This window comes from Dendrobates tinctorius, unplaced genomic scaffold (assembly GCF_039654945.1).
Source record: "Dendrobates tinctorius isolate UK_male_01 unplaced genomic scaffold, ASM3965494v1 ptg000062l, whole genome shotgun sequence".
In the NCBI taxonomy this organism is placed as follows: domain Eukaryota; kingdom Metazoa; phylum Chordata; class Amphibia; order Anura; family Dendrobatidae; genus Dendrobates; species Dendrobates tinctorius.
Window position 1 is genome coordinate 13,236,733 of NW_027361730.1, and position 19,184 is coordinate 13,255,916.

The window sequence follows — 19,184 nt, forward strand, 5'->3', positions numbered from 1 at the left end:
AGTCTTGCTTTTTTATTTTGGGACGCTATTAGGAGCAGTTTACCCCGGATGTAGGCCTTGTGGGCGCACCACACTGTAGATGTGGACACATCAGGTGTTATTAATTGTGAAATGTACTGCTAGCACGTCCTGTAATTGGGGCCTAATTTTATGGGATGTGATTAGATAATTATTTACTCTCCATGGGGAATACGTCGGGTAGTTGTATCCCTCTATAATTTTGCAGGAGACAGGGGTGTGGTCTGACCAGGTGATGTTCCCTATCGTGTCCTTTTGGATGTCCTGTAATAATCATTTATCTGTGACCATTAGGTCAATTCTGTATTAAGCTCTATGGGAGTGCGAGTAGAAGGTGTAATCTCCCTCGGAGGCGTGTAGAACCCACCAGACATACATAAAGTTCTTCCGCCAGAAGGGTCTGAGAGAGTGATCGGGTATGTTCTTTCTTTTGAGGAAGTACCGATTTATCAATGTTAGGACAGGGGGTGATGTATAGTCACCACAGACTAACAAGGCGCCTTTTTTAACCTTTGCTACTACCACCCTGGTGTCTTTTAAGAAATGAGATCTGCTTGGCGTTGGGGGCATAAATAGAGACAATTGTGTATGTCTTGTTATTTATGGTGCAGACTAGGATGACGCATCTGCCCTTGTAGTCCACTACACTGGTGATTAGCTGGAAGGCGACGGTGTTCTTTATCATGATTACTGCTCTTTTTTTTTTTTTTTTGTCAATTGCATGGGAATGAAAGATATTTGGAAAGTTTCTATTCTGCAATCTATGGGCATCAATGCTATTTAGGTGGGTTTCCTGAACACACAATACATCTACTTTTAGGGATAAAAAACAAATCTGAACTGAGAAAAGTAAGTTAATGTGTATGCACAATGTAAGTGCATATTAACACATGACCATTAACCAGAGAAAACAAAAAGCAAAAAACACAAATATCCTGAACTAAAAGTAAAAAATATACTGCAAATAATGCATAAAGGTAATAATAATAATAATAATAATAATAATAATGGTATTTAGTAAACATAATTTTGATCAAAATAATGTACAAGCCATCCCGCCACGTCACGGCAACCCTTGTGGGACAGTACCTACTCTAGTATTTAAAACCTTTTCACTTGCTAAGTGGCGTGAATGTGAATAAGGGTCGAGCGGCTGAACCACTTGTAACAGCTTAGGCCAGACTGGATGGCTTTCCCAGCTCAGAAAGAAGGCGGTCACACCCATATATGCACTGAATGCACAATGAAATGAATAAAAAACAAATCTGAACTGAGAAAAGTAAGTTAGTGTATGCACAATGTAAGTGCATATTAACACATGACCATTAACCAGAGAAAACAAAAAGCAAAAAACACTTAACGCTCGACCCTTATTCACATTCACGCCACTTGGCAAGTGAAAAGGTTTTAAATACTAGAGTAGGGACTGTCCCACAAGGGTTGCCGTGACGTGGCGGGATGGCTTGTACATTATTTTGATCAAAATTATGTTTACTAAATACCCTTATTATTATTATTATTATTATTATTATTATTATTATTATTATTATTACCTTTATGCATTATTTGCAGTATATTTTTTACTTTTAGTTCAGGATATTTGTGTTTTTTGCTTTTTGTTTTATCTACTTTTAGGGGTTGGGCCTCTTTCCATAGAAGGGATCTTTTGAACGGACCATTCAGTCCTTTAACATTAATGCTAGAAATGGGAAGAACGATTTACAGATAAAATAATAATTTTATTTCTATAGCGCCGACATATTCCGCAGCACTTTACATTTCACAGGGGATTTGTACAGACAATAGACATTACAGCATAACAATAATCACATAGATTATAACAAATACCAAGAGGATTGAGGGCCCTGCTCGCAAGCTTACAGTCTGAGGAAAGAGGTAGACACGAAAGGTGGGTGGTAACAGTTGCCCTGATTGTATGGATCAGCCATAATGTTAAGTGTGTATCAGTACAGACACAGAGGACTAATGGATGCATAAAGCATATGGGAACATGATGCGAGGAACCTGGTTATGGTAAAACTTTTGGCTGTGCCACACAGGGTTAGATTAGGTTAATGTGTTGAGGCGATAGGCCAGTCTGAAAAAATGCGTTTTCAGGGCACACTTAAAATTGTGGGGATTGGGGACTAATAGTATTGACCTGGGAAATGCATTCCAAAGAATTGGTGCAGCACGTCTAAAGTCTTGGAGACGGGAGTGGGAGGTTCTGATTATTGAGGTTGCTAATCTCAGGTCATCAGCAGAACGGAGGGCGCGGGTAGGGTGGTATACTGAAACCAGGGAGATGTAGGGTGGTGCTGAGCCATGGAGGGCTTTGTGGGTGAGGGTAATAAGTTTATACTGAATTCTGGAGTGGATGGGTAGCCAGTGTAATGACTGGCACAAGGTAGAGGCATCGGTGTAACGATTGGTGAGGAATATGATCCTGACTGCAGCATTCAAGACAGATTGTAGAGGGGAGAGTTTGGTAAGAGGGAGACCGATTAGAAGAGAGTTAAAATAGTAGAGACGAGAATGAATAAGAGAAACAGTAAGAGTTTTTGCAGAGTCAAAAGTAAGAAAAGGTCGAATTCTAGAAATGTTTTTGAGGTGCAAATGACAAGAGCGAGCCAGTGATCGAATGTGGGGGGCAAAGGAAAGCTCGGAGTCAAGTATGACCCCAAGACAGCGGGCATGTTGCTGGGGAGTAATAGTGGAACCTCACATAGAAATGGCAATCTCGGGTATAGGTACATTAGTAGAGGGAGGAAACATAAGGAGTTCAGTCTTTGACAGGTTCAGTTTCAGATATAGTGAGGACATGATGTTAGACACAGCGATTAGACAGTCGCCGGTGTTTTCTAAAAAGGCTGGCGTGATGTCAGGAGAAGAAGCGTATAATTGGGTGGCGTCAGCATAGAGATGGTACTGGAAACCAAATCTACTGATTGTTTGACCAACAGGGGCAGTGTAGGGGCTGGGCCAATTAGGAAAAAATGGGGGAATAACAAAAAACTCAATTTTGTGAAAAAACTGTAACAGTTTCAAAAATAGAGTTCAGTTCTAATTGACCCTCCTGGATATGCTCCGCTATCCAGTATGTAGTGGGGGGGGTGATGAGAAACAAAAAAAACTCTCCTCGTGCCTCCACAGACCATGGTGGAAAAATAGTCTTGTAATCTCTTCTCTTGTTCATGTCCACTCCATCAGGGTGGGCAGCATTTTCTTCAACAGGGAGCTGGTATTCTTGTCCACTGTCGCTAGCGACCACTTCTGCAGTAGTGTCTTGGCTTCTCAGGCTGAGTCAGGACTGGCATAGTCCAGTCAGAATGCGGTTTGACCCGGAACAAATTCCAAAAAATCGTTTTATGATTTTTTTTTTTTTTTAATTACTATTATATGTGGGGAACAACATATTAAACGTTTTCCAGAAATTGATCACCACCAAGGTCCTAATTATGACGTCATAAGATGTTGACAGCCATCGCACTAAAAATAACGAATATTTCCCTATTTCAAAGCTGTAGCTTTAGGTTACAGAAGAGTTTGCATTTTGTATACTATATATTTTCATATAACAATTTTTATACAAAGTTTTATACTAACTACATGGACAGGCGAGGTCATGACGTCATCAATGGCGTCATGACATATATACATTTCTAGAAACTATAGAATTAATACACAGTGCATTTTAAGACCTTCATCACTGAATAAGCGTGTCAGGTCAATAGTCACTATTTTCGTCATCAGACACTGCTTCCTCACTCATATTGTCACAATGCCCTTCTTGACATGGTCCGCATACCCGTGAACAGGTAAGAACCAAAAAAGAACCAACTTTTTTGCAGAGAGTAGAATACCTCATTGCAGACAGATTGTCTCCAGGTTTGTCCCCGAACAATGCCACCATCGCTTTACACCCAGCGTCTTCAATCTCGGCTCTGTTTTTGTTAGGTGTGGAAAAGATTTTAGCACAGCTATTTAAGACCGAGTCTCCCTTCAAAACCTTGTGTAGACCGAGTTTTTTTCCAATTCCAAAAACCGCGGAAGTGATATCGCAACCCGTGAATGCATGAAGAAACAGAAGACTGCTGCAGACATGGTTTCCCAGGAACAACTTCATAACCTTAATGTTGTATACTGTTGCAGGACTCCCTTTATCCGAGTAGAAATAAAGCTTGTTGCCATCGCTGGTTGACGCGTGATGAAGTAACAACAAGTACTTTTGTTGGATGACATTGACACTGCTGCCTTAACAATCTCCACATCTGCATCCCCCTCTGATTGTATTACGTGGCAACCTCTGTCATTCATGCGCTGTGAAATGAGATTGATAAGAGACTGTTTGTTCTCCACATTCGAAAGAAAGTCTTCCTTTTTCCCGACAAATTTTGTTCCTTCAGCAATGTTCACTGTTACTTGTTCGTTTTTTGCGCCGTCACTGATGGGTGATGTCCTTAGTGTTTGGTCCTCCAATGTAACCATCAAATACTATCGTAGCCTTACCATAGTGCTTTAGTGTGAAAGTTGCATTGTCTTCAGCGATTGAACAGTATGTCTTTCCTTCTGACCACTTCAGTCGATGGAGATGAGAACCTCCATCAAGAACATAATTTTCCACTTCTGGTACATCCTTGAGTACTGCGTCATCTGAACTCTGTTCTTTTATAGCAGCCATCAGTTGTGCTTTGTTTTGGTTTGTGTAAGATGTTTTGCCTCAAAGAGGGATGGTGGGTATGGTGAAAGTTCATAGGCCATCACCTCATCAAGGGAAAGATCAGCAGTTTGAGACACCACAAGAAACCTTTGGAACAAAAGAGCGGGGTCTATTGTTTTGTCCTTAGCAATGTCAATAGCCTCACTGGATGCCAGGGTCTTGGCTTTCATTGACCGCTTGTACTTAACTGAAAACAGTGATTGACCCTCCATTGTTGCCACTATTTTCCCGTCTCCCATGACGGCACACATGAGAGAGGGGATCCGCCCAGTCAGGACAGAAACCCTACTGAAGATAAAAGAGCGGTATCTCTCCCTCGCTTCAGTTGGGCTTCCTGTCCTGACAGGGACCCGTGTGAACTGAAGACAGCAGGTCACACTTACCTGCCCCTCTCCCGTGCCGGCGTAGAAGATCAGGCTGGGCTCCTGAGCGTTGGGCGTCGGGATTGAGGAAGCGCCGTCCGCGGGTCCTCCGGGGCTCAGCGTCCGAGCGGGCGCAGGCGCAGCACGGCTGGGGTCCTGGGGCTCTGCCGTGGCTGCCGCGCCGCCCTCTCCCCCTCTGCCAGTCCATAAGAGTTCCCTATTCTGGAACAGCGCAGGAGCGTTGAGGGAGCGGCCGCTTCCGGGTCGCGCTCTTCTGACGTCACGCGCAGGGCACGCTGGGAAAGGGGCGTGCCCGCGTGACGTCGGGAGGCGGCGCCGGCAATCCAAGATGGCGGCGCCCATGGTAATCAACGCCGACCGGTGGAGAGAGATCCCGGCGGCATGGCGGGGGGAGGGGCTGTGGGGGTAACCGGAGGAGGCGGAGAGTGCAGTGGATTCCCCTTACAAAAGGGGGATGACCACAGAAGACGCACTCATGCCCAAGGCTTCAGGATGGAAGTGGGGCAAGACGAGCAGCGTCAGCAGCAGCGTCAGCAGCAGCAAGAGCTCTCGCCAGATGCCAGGCCGAGCCGCCAGCATACCAGGAGCAGTCGCTCAAGTGGTGGGAGCGGCAGTCATAAGCGCAACCGGAATGACTCTGGGACGTCCAGGAGAAACGTCACAAGTGCATCTGAGGAGCCTCCGAGATCGGTACCCCTGGTTGACAGCGGTGGTGAGTGATCTACGTGAATGTCACCCTTATGGTAACGGGGTTCCATTTTCTCTGTTTGATCACTAGGGGGCGAGAAAGGCCAGCAGCAAAACCAAAAATAGAGAATGCGCCCTATGTAAAAACCCGCTGGCAGATCAGTGGCAGAAAGATCTCTGCGCTGACTGTATAAACAGGACTATACAGGAGGAGACCCCTGATTTGGTGACTAGTCTGAAGGAGTTAATACATCAGGAGGTGAAAAGTTCCATAAAGGCAGCCCTTAAAAAGAAAAGAAACCGTAGAAGGAGCTCCGGTTCGGAAGCCTCGCCAAGGCAGAAGGGGCGGGATAGATCTTTGGCCCCCTCCACCTCCTCTTCCTCTATTCAGTCCTCAGAATCCTCTTCGGACAGCGATATAGGCAGCCGTCCATGTTTCCCAACGGAGGACGTGGAAAAGCTGGTGAAAGCCATTAGAGCTACAATGGGCCTTAAAGAGGAAAAAACTCCCAAGTCATTAGAGGATGTAATGTTTGGAGGACTGGAGGAAAAGCGGAAACGTACCTTCCCTGTAAATGATAAAATAAAAGCACTGATTGACAGGGAATGGAAAAAGACGGAGCGGTCAGGGGGCTTACCTTCCACATCAAAGAGGAGGTACCCTTTTGACCAGAAGGACTCAGAAACCTGGGAAAAAGTCCCAAAAATTGATGGGGCTGTAGCCAGATCCTCAAAAAAGGTATCCCTACCATTAGAAGATTCTGGCGTGTTGAAAGACCCGCTTGATAAGAAAGCAGATGGGTTTCTGAAGCACATCTGGGAAGCTTCAGCAGGGGGATTGAAGCCAGCAATAGACGGTACCTGTACCGCTCGTGCCTTCATGGTCTAGCTGCAACAAATAGAGGACCAGATCAAGGATAGAGTTCCTAGAGACGAAATTCTAACTAATCTGACACTGGTGCACGGAGCAGCGGCTTTCCTGGCAGATTCCTCTGCAGACTCCGCAAGATTGACAGCTAGAGCAGCAAGCCTGTCTAATGCGGCAAGACGAGCCCTGTGGCTTAAAGGGTGTCCTGGAGATTTACCCTCTAAGCATAAGTTGTGTTCCATTCCATGTGATGGCCAATTCCTCTTCGGGAAAAAACTAGAAGAGATTTTAGAACATGCGGGGGATAGGAAGAAAAGCTTTCCCCGATTTCCGGGAGAACCTAAGAAGCAGCCCTTTCGGAGGAGATTTAACAGGGGTCGTCCCCCGGGAGATAGAAAAAGCTGGGACTTTAAAGAAAAAAGAGGATCGGGCTATATGTTTAAAGGGCCCTCCACTTCCTCCAAAAAATCTCCCCAATGACATTGGGCCGGAGGTAGGGGGAAGACTTTCTCTCTTCCTTTCCGCCTGGGCAACTATCTCCCCCAGTACATGGGTCCTAAATATAATCAGGGACGGTTTAAAAATAAAATTCATCCGTCCGCCCAGGCATACCTTCATAATAACACCCAGAAGGAAAGCCCAAGAGCAACAGCTGGCCCTGGAGACGGAAGTCTTGGGACTAGTGAAAAAACAAGTCCTACTGGAAGTCCCAGTGCAAGAAGAAGGAAGGAGGTTCTACTCACCCCTCTTCTTAATACAAAAACCAGACGGCTCTTGGAGACCCATTGTCAACCTGAGGAGACTCAATCAGTGGATAGGCAATTGCTCCTTCAAAATGGAGTCAATCAACACGGCCACAAAGATTCTGTTCCAGCATTGCCTCATGGCAGTGATAGACTTAAAAGATGCCTACGATCACATCCCAATCCATCGGGAGTATCAGAGATATTTGAGAGTAGCGCTCTATATACAGGGGCAAGTGAGACACTACCAATACGCAGCCCTTCCGTTTGGCCTGTCTACAGCCCCCAGTGTATTCACCAAAGTGATGGCCAAAGTAATGTCTTTTCTGCGATCCAGGGACATAGTGATCGTCCCATACTTAGACGACTTTCTGGTAATAGGGAGGTCGGAGGCCCACTGTACACATCAAGTGAAGGAAGTGATAGCAACTCTAGTAGGACTAGGATGGATAGTAAACATCCCCAAGTCAAGGATAACACCAGTAAAAAAGAAATCCTTCCTAGGGTTGATATTGGACTCCGAGCAACAACGCTGCCTCCTACCAGAGGGCAAAGTGACCAAGATAAGAGGCCTAGCTCGCACGGCAATACAAAGGCCAAATATGACACTGAGGAACGCAATGTTCCTTTTAGGCTCACTGACATCATGCATACCCACAGTAACATGGGCGCAGTACCACTTAAGGCAACTACAGTGGGAAGTTCTGTCAGCACAGAAACAATTAAAAGGGCATTTAGAAGGCAAACTATGTCTCTCAGTGGCTGTAAGAGATTCCCTGCTCTGGTGGACTGTAGAGAAGAATCTAACAGCCGGTGTCCTGTGGCAAAAACCAGTCGAGGACATCATTACGACAGACGCGAGTTCCACAGGATGGGGAGCACACCTGAGACTCCACACAATACAGGGGACCTGGTGCGCACTAGAAAACGATCAGAGTTCAAATGTAAAAGAACTATGGGCAGTGGAAAAAGCCGTGAAACATTTCCTTCCCTTCGGGGCCGCCACACCCGGGTCATGACGGACAATCAGGCAGTAGTAGCCTACATCAATCATCAGGGGGGAACGAGATCTCGGGGCCTCATGCAAATATCAGATCTACTCTTCCAGCTAGCAGAACAACATCTGTTATCCATCACAGCACTGCACATAAAGGGGGCAGAAAATATACAAGCAGACTTCCTGAGTCGCAGGCATCTAAGACAAGGGGAATGGTCCCTAAACCCCCAAGTCTTCCAACAAATAGTTCAGGCCTGGGGCAAACCAGAAATAGACCTGTTCGCTACCGCACAGAACCGGAAGGTCAGGGAGTTCTGCTCGCTAAACCCAAGGGAAAACCCCCTTCGCAGTAGATGCCCTACAAATACCCTGGAAGTTCATCCTGGCCTATGCATTTCCCCCGATAACAATGATCCCAGTAGTGGTCAGGAAAATCAGGGAGGATCGAGCGAGAATAATTCTTATAGCTCCATTCTGGCCGAGAAGGCCTTGGTTCTCCCTTCTGAGGCTCATGTCAGTGACAGATCCATGGATACTACCGGAAATTCCAGACCTGCTTTCCCAGGGACCAGTGGTCCACTCTCAGGTGAAGGGCTTCCATCTAGCAGCCTGGAATTTGAGAGGGCGCTACTGAGTCGCCAGGAATTCTCTCCAGGGTTAGTCTCCACCCTGTTGAAAAGTAGGAAACCTATAACATCCCAAATCTATGGTAGAACGTGGAAAAAGTTCCTAGACTTCCTGGGGGAACCCTTGGGGGATGTAGCGCCAGTGGGACCTATCCTAGAGTTCTTACAGTCGGGGCTACAACTGGGGTTAGCCACTAACACACTCAAAGTTCAAGTCTCAGCTTTGGGGGCCCTATATAACTGCAACTTGGCAGCCAATAGGTGGGTGTCCCGATTCATAAAGTCCTGTAGCAGGTCAAGGCCGGTCATTATCCCAAAGATACCACCCTGGGACCTCAACCTAGTCTTAGAGGCTTTAACCAAAGACCCCTTTGAACCACTACTAGAGCTGTCACCAAAGCTACTTACACTTTAAACTGTATTACTGGTAGCCTTAACATCAGCCCGAAGAGTCAGCGACCTTCCAGCTCTGTCTATATGTTCTCCATATACACAGATATTGAAGGACAGAGTGGTTCTAAGACCAGACCCGGCCTATCTCCCCAAGGTAGTCCAAAAGTTTCACAGGACTCAGGAGATCTCCTTGCCATCGTTCTGTAACAATCCTAGAAACCCTGGGGAGCAAAAGTTCCATACATTAGATGTAAGAAGAGCCAGATTACAATATATGTCAGTAACTAGTCAGTGGAGGAAAGATCAGTCCCTTTTTGTAGCCTTTCAGGGTAGTAGAAAAGGGCACGGGGTAGCTAAGAGTACCATTGCCAGATGGATCAGGGAGGCCATTATGTTATCCTACTCCGCAAGTGGCGCTACGGTTCCAGAAGGCATCAAGGCTCACTCCACCAGAGCCGTGGCTACCTCCTGGGCAGAGAAGGCTGAGGTATCAATTGAACAAATTTGTAAAGCCGCTACTTGGTCCTCACCTTCGACCTTTTAAGCACTACCGACTTGATCTGTCTTCCTCTACTGACCTAACCTTTGGTAGAAGGGTGCTGCAAGCGGTGGTCCCTCCCTAAGGTGTCTTATTCTACAAAAGTCTCTTATGTGTGCCGTCATGGGAGACTGGAAAACACCAAGGTTACTTACCGGTAGCCGGTTTTTCCGGAGCCCATGATGGCACCTATATATTCCCCCCCTTTTCACTCCTTTGGTGTGCACTATAGTTTGGGTGTTTTTTTAGTTAGATATAATGTGGTGATAGTTTTACCATGTGTACTAACCCGGGGGGCCTCTCATGCTCTGTAAACCAACTGAAGCGAGGGAGAGGTACCGCCCTTTTATCTTCAGTAGGGTTCCTGTCCTGACTGGGCGGATCCCCTCTCTCGTGTGCAGTCATGGGCTCCGGAAAAACCGGCTACCGGTAAGTAACCTTGGTGTTTCTCTGCCAATGGTGAACAGGTTATAGACATTCACATCCTTATTTGCATTGACACCGGTGATAATGTTGCGAAGAGACACTTCATCAGAGAAAGGTGAAAAGGTCTCGAGTTTATCTGCAATTTTCTCCAGGTCTTCACGATCTCTTCTCGTCCTTGACGTTCTTGTCTCCTTGTGGTGTTCACTGGTGACAAAGCTCTGGCGAGTGAAACCCTGCATTGCATCACTGTAGGAAGAGGACACTGGCACAGACAGAGTCCACAAGGCCCTGTGATGTTCGGACATTCCACTTCCTCTGGTGAGTCCTCTTGCAGTTTTTAAAAAGGAGCGCATCAGAGCTTGCTCGATGACTAGGTCACAACCCAGGCCTGCCCAGTACTGATCAGTCCGCCTTACAACATGCAACCAATTCATAAATCTATGGAAGACTGATGGCATATCAACTTCCAGAGTGGTCATAGACTGGAGGTAAAGGTAGTCGGCCTTCACATAGTTCCCATGCCCAGCAGCTGCAAGAATGAGCAAACATTCGGCTACAGCATGAAGGTGCATCAGCCAGGATCCTGTACGATCGGCCTCGATAAGCTCCCTTGCAATTCCAACCATCTGTTGGTAATTCAGCCATAGTTTACTGGTGCGAGTGTGAGCGGATAATCCGTTTCTTTCGGTGGACAAGAGGTGGACAATTTCACTAAGGCAGGTAGAAGTGATGACCGAATTCAAGTCTCACTCCCCTGTCAGTGTCCGAGCATACAACTGCTCAAGTTCTTGCAACAGGTCTGCAAAACCGGGATGGTCGCAAAGTACTTTGTCTGCAACTTGCTGAGTAAGACACTGATCAAGGAGGAGATGGCCACGAACTGCACGCTGAACTGCCTTTCCAGTCATGATGTGTTGCACAGCATTGTCACCGTAAATTTTCCCAAGATCTTTGATTCCACTCCCATTCATCAATGTTCCTATGGCACCCATAAGATTCATCAATGTGTGGAAGCTCCCGAGCATCAAGATAAGATCTCGAACCGGGCTGTCTTCAGGCACCTCGTGTTTGATTTCTGACGCTTTCCAGTAGAGTGGCTGATCGAATGTAACAACGGCAGCGGATCGGTGTTTATCAGCAAGGTTGCACAGATACTCAAGAGTATAGAAGATGCATGACTTGTCTCCGGAATACATGTCAATGATGGACTGGAAGATTACTGAAGACGACCCCGGATGATCACAGTCTTTATGTAGCATGTGCATCATTCCATTCCAGCTCGGTGCGGGCTGTTTGAAGTGTAAAGACATCTCCCACAATACATCAACACGATGGTCAATGGCGTCGAGAAATGGCAAGAGCTTGAATTTTATGTTTCGGCAAGTGTTTTGCGAAACGGTATTCCCTTACATCAACTCTGCTTTGTTCAACTATCTCCAAGTCCGCAGGCTTCCGTCTGAGAACAGTGCGACTGACCTTCCTTTCTGGAGTCACAGTAGCTACCATCCCCATGCCGTGGAAAGTCCCCTTCCCATCTAACGTGATATTATGATCGACGTTGTCCGCAGCGAACAGCAGTGCCGTATCCAGTCTGTCTATGGTACCACAGAGTACATCCTGGCCAACAGAAGCGGCAGCGGTTTCCTCGAATCGCTAAACTTCCGAATATGATGAACAATATCCCATGGCTGAGACTGTCTACAAGAAATCGAGACCTGAAATGATGATGGAGCTGGACTGCTAACCCAAGCTGCAATGGAACTACTACAGCCCTGGGACGTACAGCCTGAACAACTGATTGTCCAATGCTTGCGACCTTCCTGTGAATGTCCTTTCCAACGAAGAGGGTTTCAAGCAAGCAAAGCAAACTCAGGGGGAGATAATCTAAGGCAGACTGACATTCAAGCGAAGAAGTCTTCGGATATTCATCGGTTGAAGATGGGATCTTAGACTTGATATCGCTCTTGATTAGTTTGACCGCAGTCTCTATGATGGTTCTCTTCTGGGCTTCTTCATCCGTTTCCTGACTACGGAAATGGTCCTTCAGGATTATTCTGGTCTTTTCACGGAACGTTACAATGTTAGGCAACCCTTCACACTCTGCTATGAATAGCGAATCGCCATACCTCTCCTCCAGCCTATACCTCAGCCATTTATTGCTATAGGCAGCACTGTCTCCTTCTACAAGATACTCCGTCATTTTCTTTGCAAGATCTGTGACAGTCAGTTGCTCTTCATCGTTGTCCTCAAGAAATGCACACATTCTCAAGAACGCTTGCTCTTGGTCCATGTTCATTGGCCTCCCTACCTTCCACGGTTTCTTTGTAGTAGATCCACCACCATGACGCATAGGAATTCCGTAATTTGTCCGAATGTTAATGTCACATGAATGATGATACAGACAGTCTGCAGCATGTAAGTCCTTCCCAAAGTACGCGTTTCTCCCTTGAATGGTGATTGCCCAGTCGTCATTACGCTGTTTGCAATGTGACAAGATGGACCTTACAAATCCATCCGTTTTAACAAAGCTATAGTCATCGAAATCACTACTAGATCTTGTCTTCACTTCATGTCCACAGAACAAACACTGCGTCGTGCTATCATAGGATCCAGTAGACACCCGTGTACCTCTCTTGGCAGGTGAACAATGAACGGAAGTAGCTTTCTTATGAAAGTCTATTTGCTTCTTGTTTATGTAGTTCATACGACATCTCTTGTGCACCACTGCTCCAGCAGCTACCACAGTGCTAACGCCCCTCTCAATACTGGCTTTATTGATCTCTTCAGCTCCTTTCGAACCAATCACCACTCTTTCTCTGTCATCTTCTACTTCATGGCTGCATAAGGGGCAAGTTTCTTGACTTTCCATCATTTTCAGCTCTGTAAAAGAAGATAAATCGTTAAATAATAAATGTAATAGTAGTAATTGTAAAAGAAATATGATAGATACTGAAAGGCGAGTCGCATTTAACATTTTACAGCTTTGGCGGGCATATTTTTTGACGTCACATTTGGACCCTTTGTGGTAACCCTATCTAAGTAAACTTTTAGTATGTTTTTCCCTACATGTAATGCTACCAAAAAAACCAATAAAATGCTTTCTTGGAATTTGTTCAGGGTAAAGGATTTTTTTTTCGTATTTTGACTAGACTAGCATGGCTCCGTTCTTGGTGACGATACAGCTTCATCGGGTAGCCCCACTTGTACGCGATCCTGTTGTCCTGTAGGATCTTGGTGGCTGTGGAGAATTCCCGCCTTCTGTTCAGGGTGACGGCGGACAGGTCGGTGAACATGAAGATGCTCTTGAAACCTCTTCGGGAGCTCCAGTCCGCTCACTGCAGCTTTGCTAATGACTTCTTTAAGGTGATTAAAAATGAAGCTTGGCAATTACATTCCTGGGCGCAAAGGTGGGGGTATTTTTAGGTTTGGGGATCCTGTGTGCTCTGTCTATTAGGAGATCTCGCTGTTCCGCCTCGTGGACTAGTGCAGTGAAAAAATCTGTTAGGAACTCCTTCAACGCGTCCGCAGCAACACTTTGTGGTATCCCCCTGAAGCGCAGATTGTTGCGACTGGAGCGGTCCTCCTGGTCCGTCAGCTTCAGTTTGAGGCTGTGTGTACACTCTGCGGATTTTGCTGTGGTTTTGGCCGCTGCGGACCCTCAGCAGTTTTTGCTGCAGTGTACAGTACCATGATTCTTTATGGGAATCAATAACCGCAATGCAGACAGTGCGGAATTTTCAGCGCGGATTATCTGCGGTTTTCAATCCGCAGAAAGAATTGACATGTCAATTTTTTCTGCGGATTCTGCTGCGGTTTGGCATCTCCTCCTCCTCCTACACTATTTGTTTTAATATGTATGTAAAGCGTGGCAGAGTTTATGAAATTATGACATTGTGGGGAACAGGATTGGACATTACTACAAGATGTGGACCAGGATGGACACATCCTACAAGATGGGGATATTACAATATGATGTTGGGCACAATTACTATATGGTGCTAATTGTAAAACAAAATGACTATGTGGCCAATTAGAAGACACAAAGGGGAAATAAAAACTGTAAAAAAAAAAAAAAAATCCAAAATAAAGTGTGAACGTTTTTGGGAACGCTAAAAATGCTGTTGTGTGTTAACTAAAGTAAACAAAAGCGCACGTTTCTTATCGCTGCAAATGGAATGACCCAAGCTATAAAACGGTACCATAACCCATACTATGAATGCCATTTTAAAAAACAAAAAAAAACAAAACACAAATGATCAAATGGTGTATAGAATAAACAATATGGTATCACTAAAAATGTCATCTTGACTTGCAAACAATGCGGCCCTCCAAATTCACATTTTTTGTTTTTCTATCATATACCCAGCCGAGTTTGAATCCTCTGGGCTAGGCCATTGGATTTGTCATTGGTCGGTTCCGCCGTCTCCTCCTGTAGTTTCTCTAACTGAAGCTGACCATAAAGACCCAGTCTATCAGAGTCTGATGTTGACGAAAGCAGAATTTTTTTTAATGAAAACCACAATCTGAGGCTGATATCTCAAAAAGTGAAGGATTATACTGCAGTGTACTTTAATATATTTGTTTTCTTGTGAACATGGAGGTACGCTTTAAACAATCTTTTCTATGCTTTCTCTTGCCCCAACCAGCTATATTGTGTTACAATTTTTTACCCATACTCTCAACCTTTTTTGCTCTGGTTTATTTATTTTACCTTGTTGCTTTATTAAAGGTGGTGAACATTGTTCCTCTTACACCAATGGCCCTTGTCCCTCCTGAGGAAATGGAAAAGAAAAACAACCCTCTATGCAGGTGAGTGATTCTCTTATTACTTGTGATAAAAAGTGGTAAGAGTACCTCTTTTTAACCCCTTCATCACCCAGCCTATTTTGACCTTAATGACCTGGCCATTTTTTGCAATTCTGACCAGTGTCCCTTTGAGGTAATAACTCAGGAACGCTTCAACGATCCTAGCAATTCTGCTTGTTTTTTTGTGACATATTTGGGCTTCATGTTGGTGGTAAATTTAGGTCAATAATTTTGTGTCTACTTGTGGATAAAAAAAGAAAAATTTGGAAAATTTAGCAGTTAAACCAGAGTTATGTGACAAAAAATAGATAATTAACACATGTCTGCTTTACATCAGCACAATTTTGGAAACAACTTTTTTTTTTTGTTAGGAAGTTATAAGGGTTAAAAGGTGACCAGCGATTTCTCATTTTTACAACAATTTACAAAACCATTTTTTTTAGTGACCACTTCATATTTGAAGTCACTTTGAGGGGTCTTTATGGCAGAAAATACTCAAAAGTGACACCATTTTAAAAACTGCACTCCTCAGTCTACTCAAAAGTACATTCAAGAAGATTATTAACCCTTCAAGTGCTTCAGACTAAAGCAACGTGGAAGGAAAAAATTTACTAGGAGCAATGCCTAGTAAAAAGACTATGAAGAAAATGCAGTGTTGGATGTTGATCTCCATGAGTTCATTCATCCTCATTTTTCACAGTCTTTTACTAGGCATTGCTCCTACCAGCCAGTTTCCTACTCCACACTGATGAGGGGCAATACCCCGAAACAGCTGTGTGTGGATGGATACCATGTTTTGGCATAGGTGGTTTCCTTCATTGGAGACTGCCCTTCCCGTGGTTGTTCCTTCCCGGGCAAAGACCTGGCTGGTCATTGCTTGCGTTGAGAAACAAGTGATGGTGTCTCCGCGGCTTCTGTTTTGCATGTTTTACATATTTCCCATAAGGGATGGGGGCAGTGCTCTAGAATCACTGCGTTGAGAAACACGTGATGGTGTCTCCGCAGTGTCGGATGTTGATCTCCATGAGTTCATTCATCCTCCTCTTCATAAAAGGAGAAATTAGACCTCAAAAGTTGTTGTGCAATTTGTCCTGAGTAGGCTGATACCCCATATGTGGGGGTAAACCACTGTTTGGGCGCATGGCAGAGTTTGGAAGGGAAGGAGCACTGTTTGACTTTTTGAACGCAAAATTGGCTGGAATCAATGGTGGCGCCATGTCGCGTTTGGAGACCCCCTGATGTGCCTAAATAGTGGAAACCCCTCAATTCTAACTCAGCCCTAACCCCAACACACCCCTTACCCTAATCTTAACCCTAATTCCAACCCCAACCCTAATTCCAACCCTTGATTCCGGCCCCAACCCTAATTATATTTTCTTTATTTTCATTATTTTCCCTACCTATCGGGGAGATGAAAGGGGGAGGGTTTATTTACTTTTTTTATTTTGATCACTGTGATGGGGTTTATCACAGTGATCAAAATGTAACTTTGGGGTGAAGTACAAATCCCCCTGCACCTGCGGGTCGGGTGTCCTTTCAGGGACCCCGGGCACCCTACCTGCAGGAACGCGATCTCCCCATGACGCCACATAGGCATGAGATTGGCACTGTGTTTCATGATGCCTACGTGGCGTCCAAGGTCAGGGAGGAGTTAAGGGATGTTGTGGTTTTTTTTTTGGTTTTATTTGCGATTTGGCCAGGTAAAACGCATAAAAAAAAAAAAAAAATTTTTTACACCTTTGCAAAAACTGCATCACAAAGCAACTGTAGTTCTAGGCAGGGAGGGAAAAAACATAAAATGGCCTCAGTGTCTAGCAGGAAAATTAGTTCACGTTGCTGTTTCTAATTTGAATGAATTTGTATGTTTCAGCCGCAAAGGAGAAATCTTGGCCAGCAGGAAGGATTTCCGTATGAATACCTGCACCCCTCATGCATGTGGCGCATGCATGTTAGAACTAGCTATTATATCCCCTACACAGTTTGCACAAAATATCCAGCAAGTGGAGGATCCCAGCTTTCAGCCAGGTACAAAAGTTCCCATATTATATCTGAATTGTGTTCCCAAAGCCCTATTTTGTGAATATCGTTTATAAATTGTGTGAAATGTGATTCTAGAATATACATGTTTTATCTCTATATGTACTACTGCACTGATTTCTTTTGTTTCACTGAGTGATCTTTGCTGTCCAATCTTTTACGTCCTAGGTATGTGGGGAAAAAAATGCAGCATTCTGCATTTTATATTCATGTGTAGATTTATTAAGACTGTTAGCATTTGTCTTTATAGGTGTACAGAACATAGAAACTGAAAACAATGAAAATATGGAAGCGGAGTGTAATGTACCGGTACCTGTGCTAAACTTCTCTGATGACAATGGTGAGTTATTTCAACTTATAGCACTCAAACACTCAAGGCTATGTTAACACATTGCGTTTTTGCGTCTTTTTTAATGCAAATTTTAAGCTGCATTTTAAAGTACAAGCAAAAGTTACGAGATTTCAGAAACCTCATGCGCGCACAGTGTTTATATTTTTTTTCTGACTTAATTGGAAAACTGTATCATTTCACTTTTTAGCGTTTTTTTCACCCATAAAAAGCAATGGGTAAGGCTATGTTCACGCGTTTTTTAATGCAAATTTTCAGCTGCGTTTCACAGTACCAGCAAGGTCTGAGATTTCAGAAAACTCTTGCACACACCTTGGTTTCTTTTTCCTGAATGTTTTGTCAAAGAGCTGTGTTATTGCAAAATGCGGCATGACATTTCTTTTAGCATTTTGGCAGTGTTTTTCACCCCTTGAAAGCAATGAGTAAGTGCAAAAACACTGCAAAAAAACAGGTATCAGTTTTTTGTTTTTTTTTTTGGTGCCAAAACCTGATGGTGATTCGGGTTATTTTTTTATGCACTAAACTTCATCAGCATGCACAAGGTACAAATACAAAACTTTGTAAACACTCATTAAAGGGAACCTGTCACCTTCTTGAGGGCAAAGCAAAGTACTGCAGTGTGCAGGCGCTGCGAAAGGGCAGATCATTATGCCTGTGCAGGAGTGCACCACGAAGAAAGTGGGATGGCATCGCACGAAGATGGGAGGCGCCAAACTCGGGAAGTGTGACACCCATTGGATCGGACCCCCCCCCCCCGGTGAGTATAATAAAATTTATTTTTCCTAACTTTCAGGTCAGACTGGGGGCTTATCTACAGCATTATAGAATGCTGTAGAGAAGCCCCAAAAGACAGTGGCCTCATCTTATAGCGGCTAAACAAGGTGACAGGTTCCCTTTAAAGCCTGCCTTTTTAACGTGGCTTCTTTACTGCCAAGAGAGCAGGTTTTGCCTGTGAGAAAAAAATGCATCTAAAACGCAATATGTGAACATACCTGCGTTTTTACACTTGGGCTATCAAGTTTTGCTGTGTTTTTAGTGAAAAAAAGAAAAGCAAAGCCATTTATTTTTGTGCTTTTCCCAAGTTTAACCCATAATGTCTTGGTCTCCTCACCTGTGATGACAGTTTAGGATTAGTACAATTTAATTAAATTAGTGATATGTGTAAAGTAAACATTGGCTGACCAAGATGTGACATTGAACGATATGTGACCAACTCAACGGCTAACCTAAGTGTGAAATTAAACAGTGTCCTACAACTCAGTGTTCTGATAATGTCTTTTGTAAACTATTCCCAACCAATTGAATTCCCTCCGCTCTTACATTTGTAATTCTGTATTTTTTTTCATGAACTCATGTGGATTTTTTTTTGTTCAGAATAATCACGATTTTTTCAGACACATCTTTTTCCACTTAATAATTTGATCAAAATTGCCCTTTTTACCTAAGTGGTTTTATGGTTTCACATGTCTTGCATTGTTCATGCTTCTGTGGTGGAAGAAAAGCTGAACTTTTGGGATCCTGAAAAATGAAGCAACACCTGCTTTTTCTAAGTAGGCTTTACTGCCAAGACAGCAGATTTTGCCTGCAGAAAAA

The 19,184-nt window shown here is 44.4% G+C and overlaps 1 protein-coding gene across 3 annotated transcripts in view; it reads left to right on the forward strand.

Annotated features, from left to right (window-relative positions):
* Positions 1-19,184, forward strand: part of NCAPH2 (non-SMC condensin II complex subunit H2) — a 193,614-nt gene that overhangs the window by 96,480 nt on the left and 77,950 nt on the right. For all 3 annotated transcript variants that reach the window (XM_073579286.1, XM_073579287.1, XM_073579285.1), the window contains 3 exons: positions 15,129-15,208; positions 17,076-17,230; positions 17,493-17,582. In XM_073579286.1, coding sequence (XP_073435387.1) covers positions 15,129-15,208; positions 17,076-17,230; positions 17,493-17,582 — 325 coding nt within the window. The remainder of the gene's footprint in view (positions 1-15,128; positions 15,209-17,075; positions 17,231-17,492; positions 17,583-19,184) is intronic.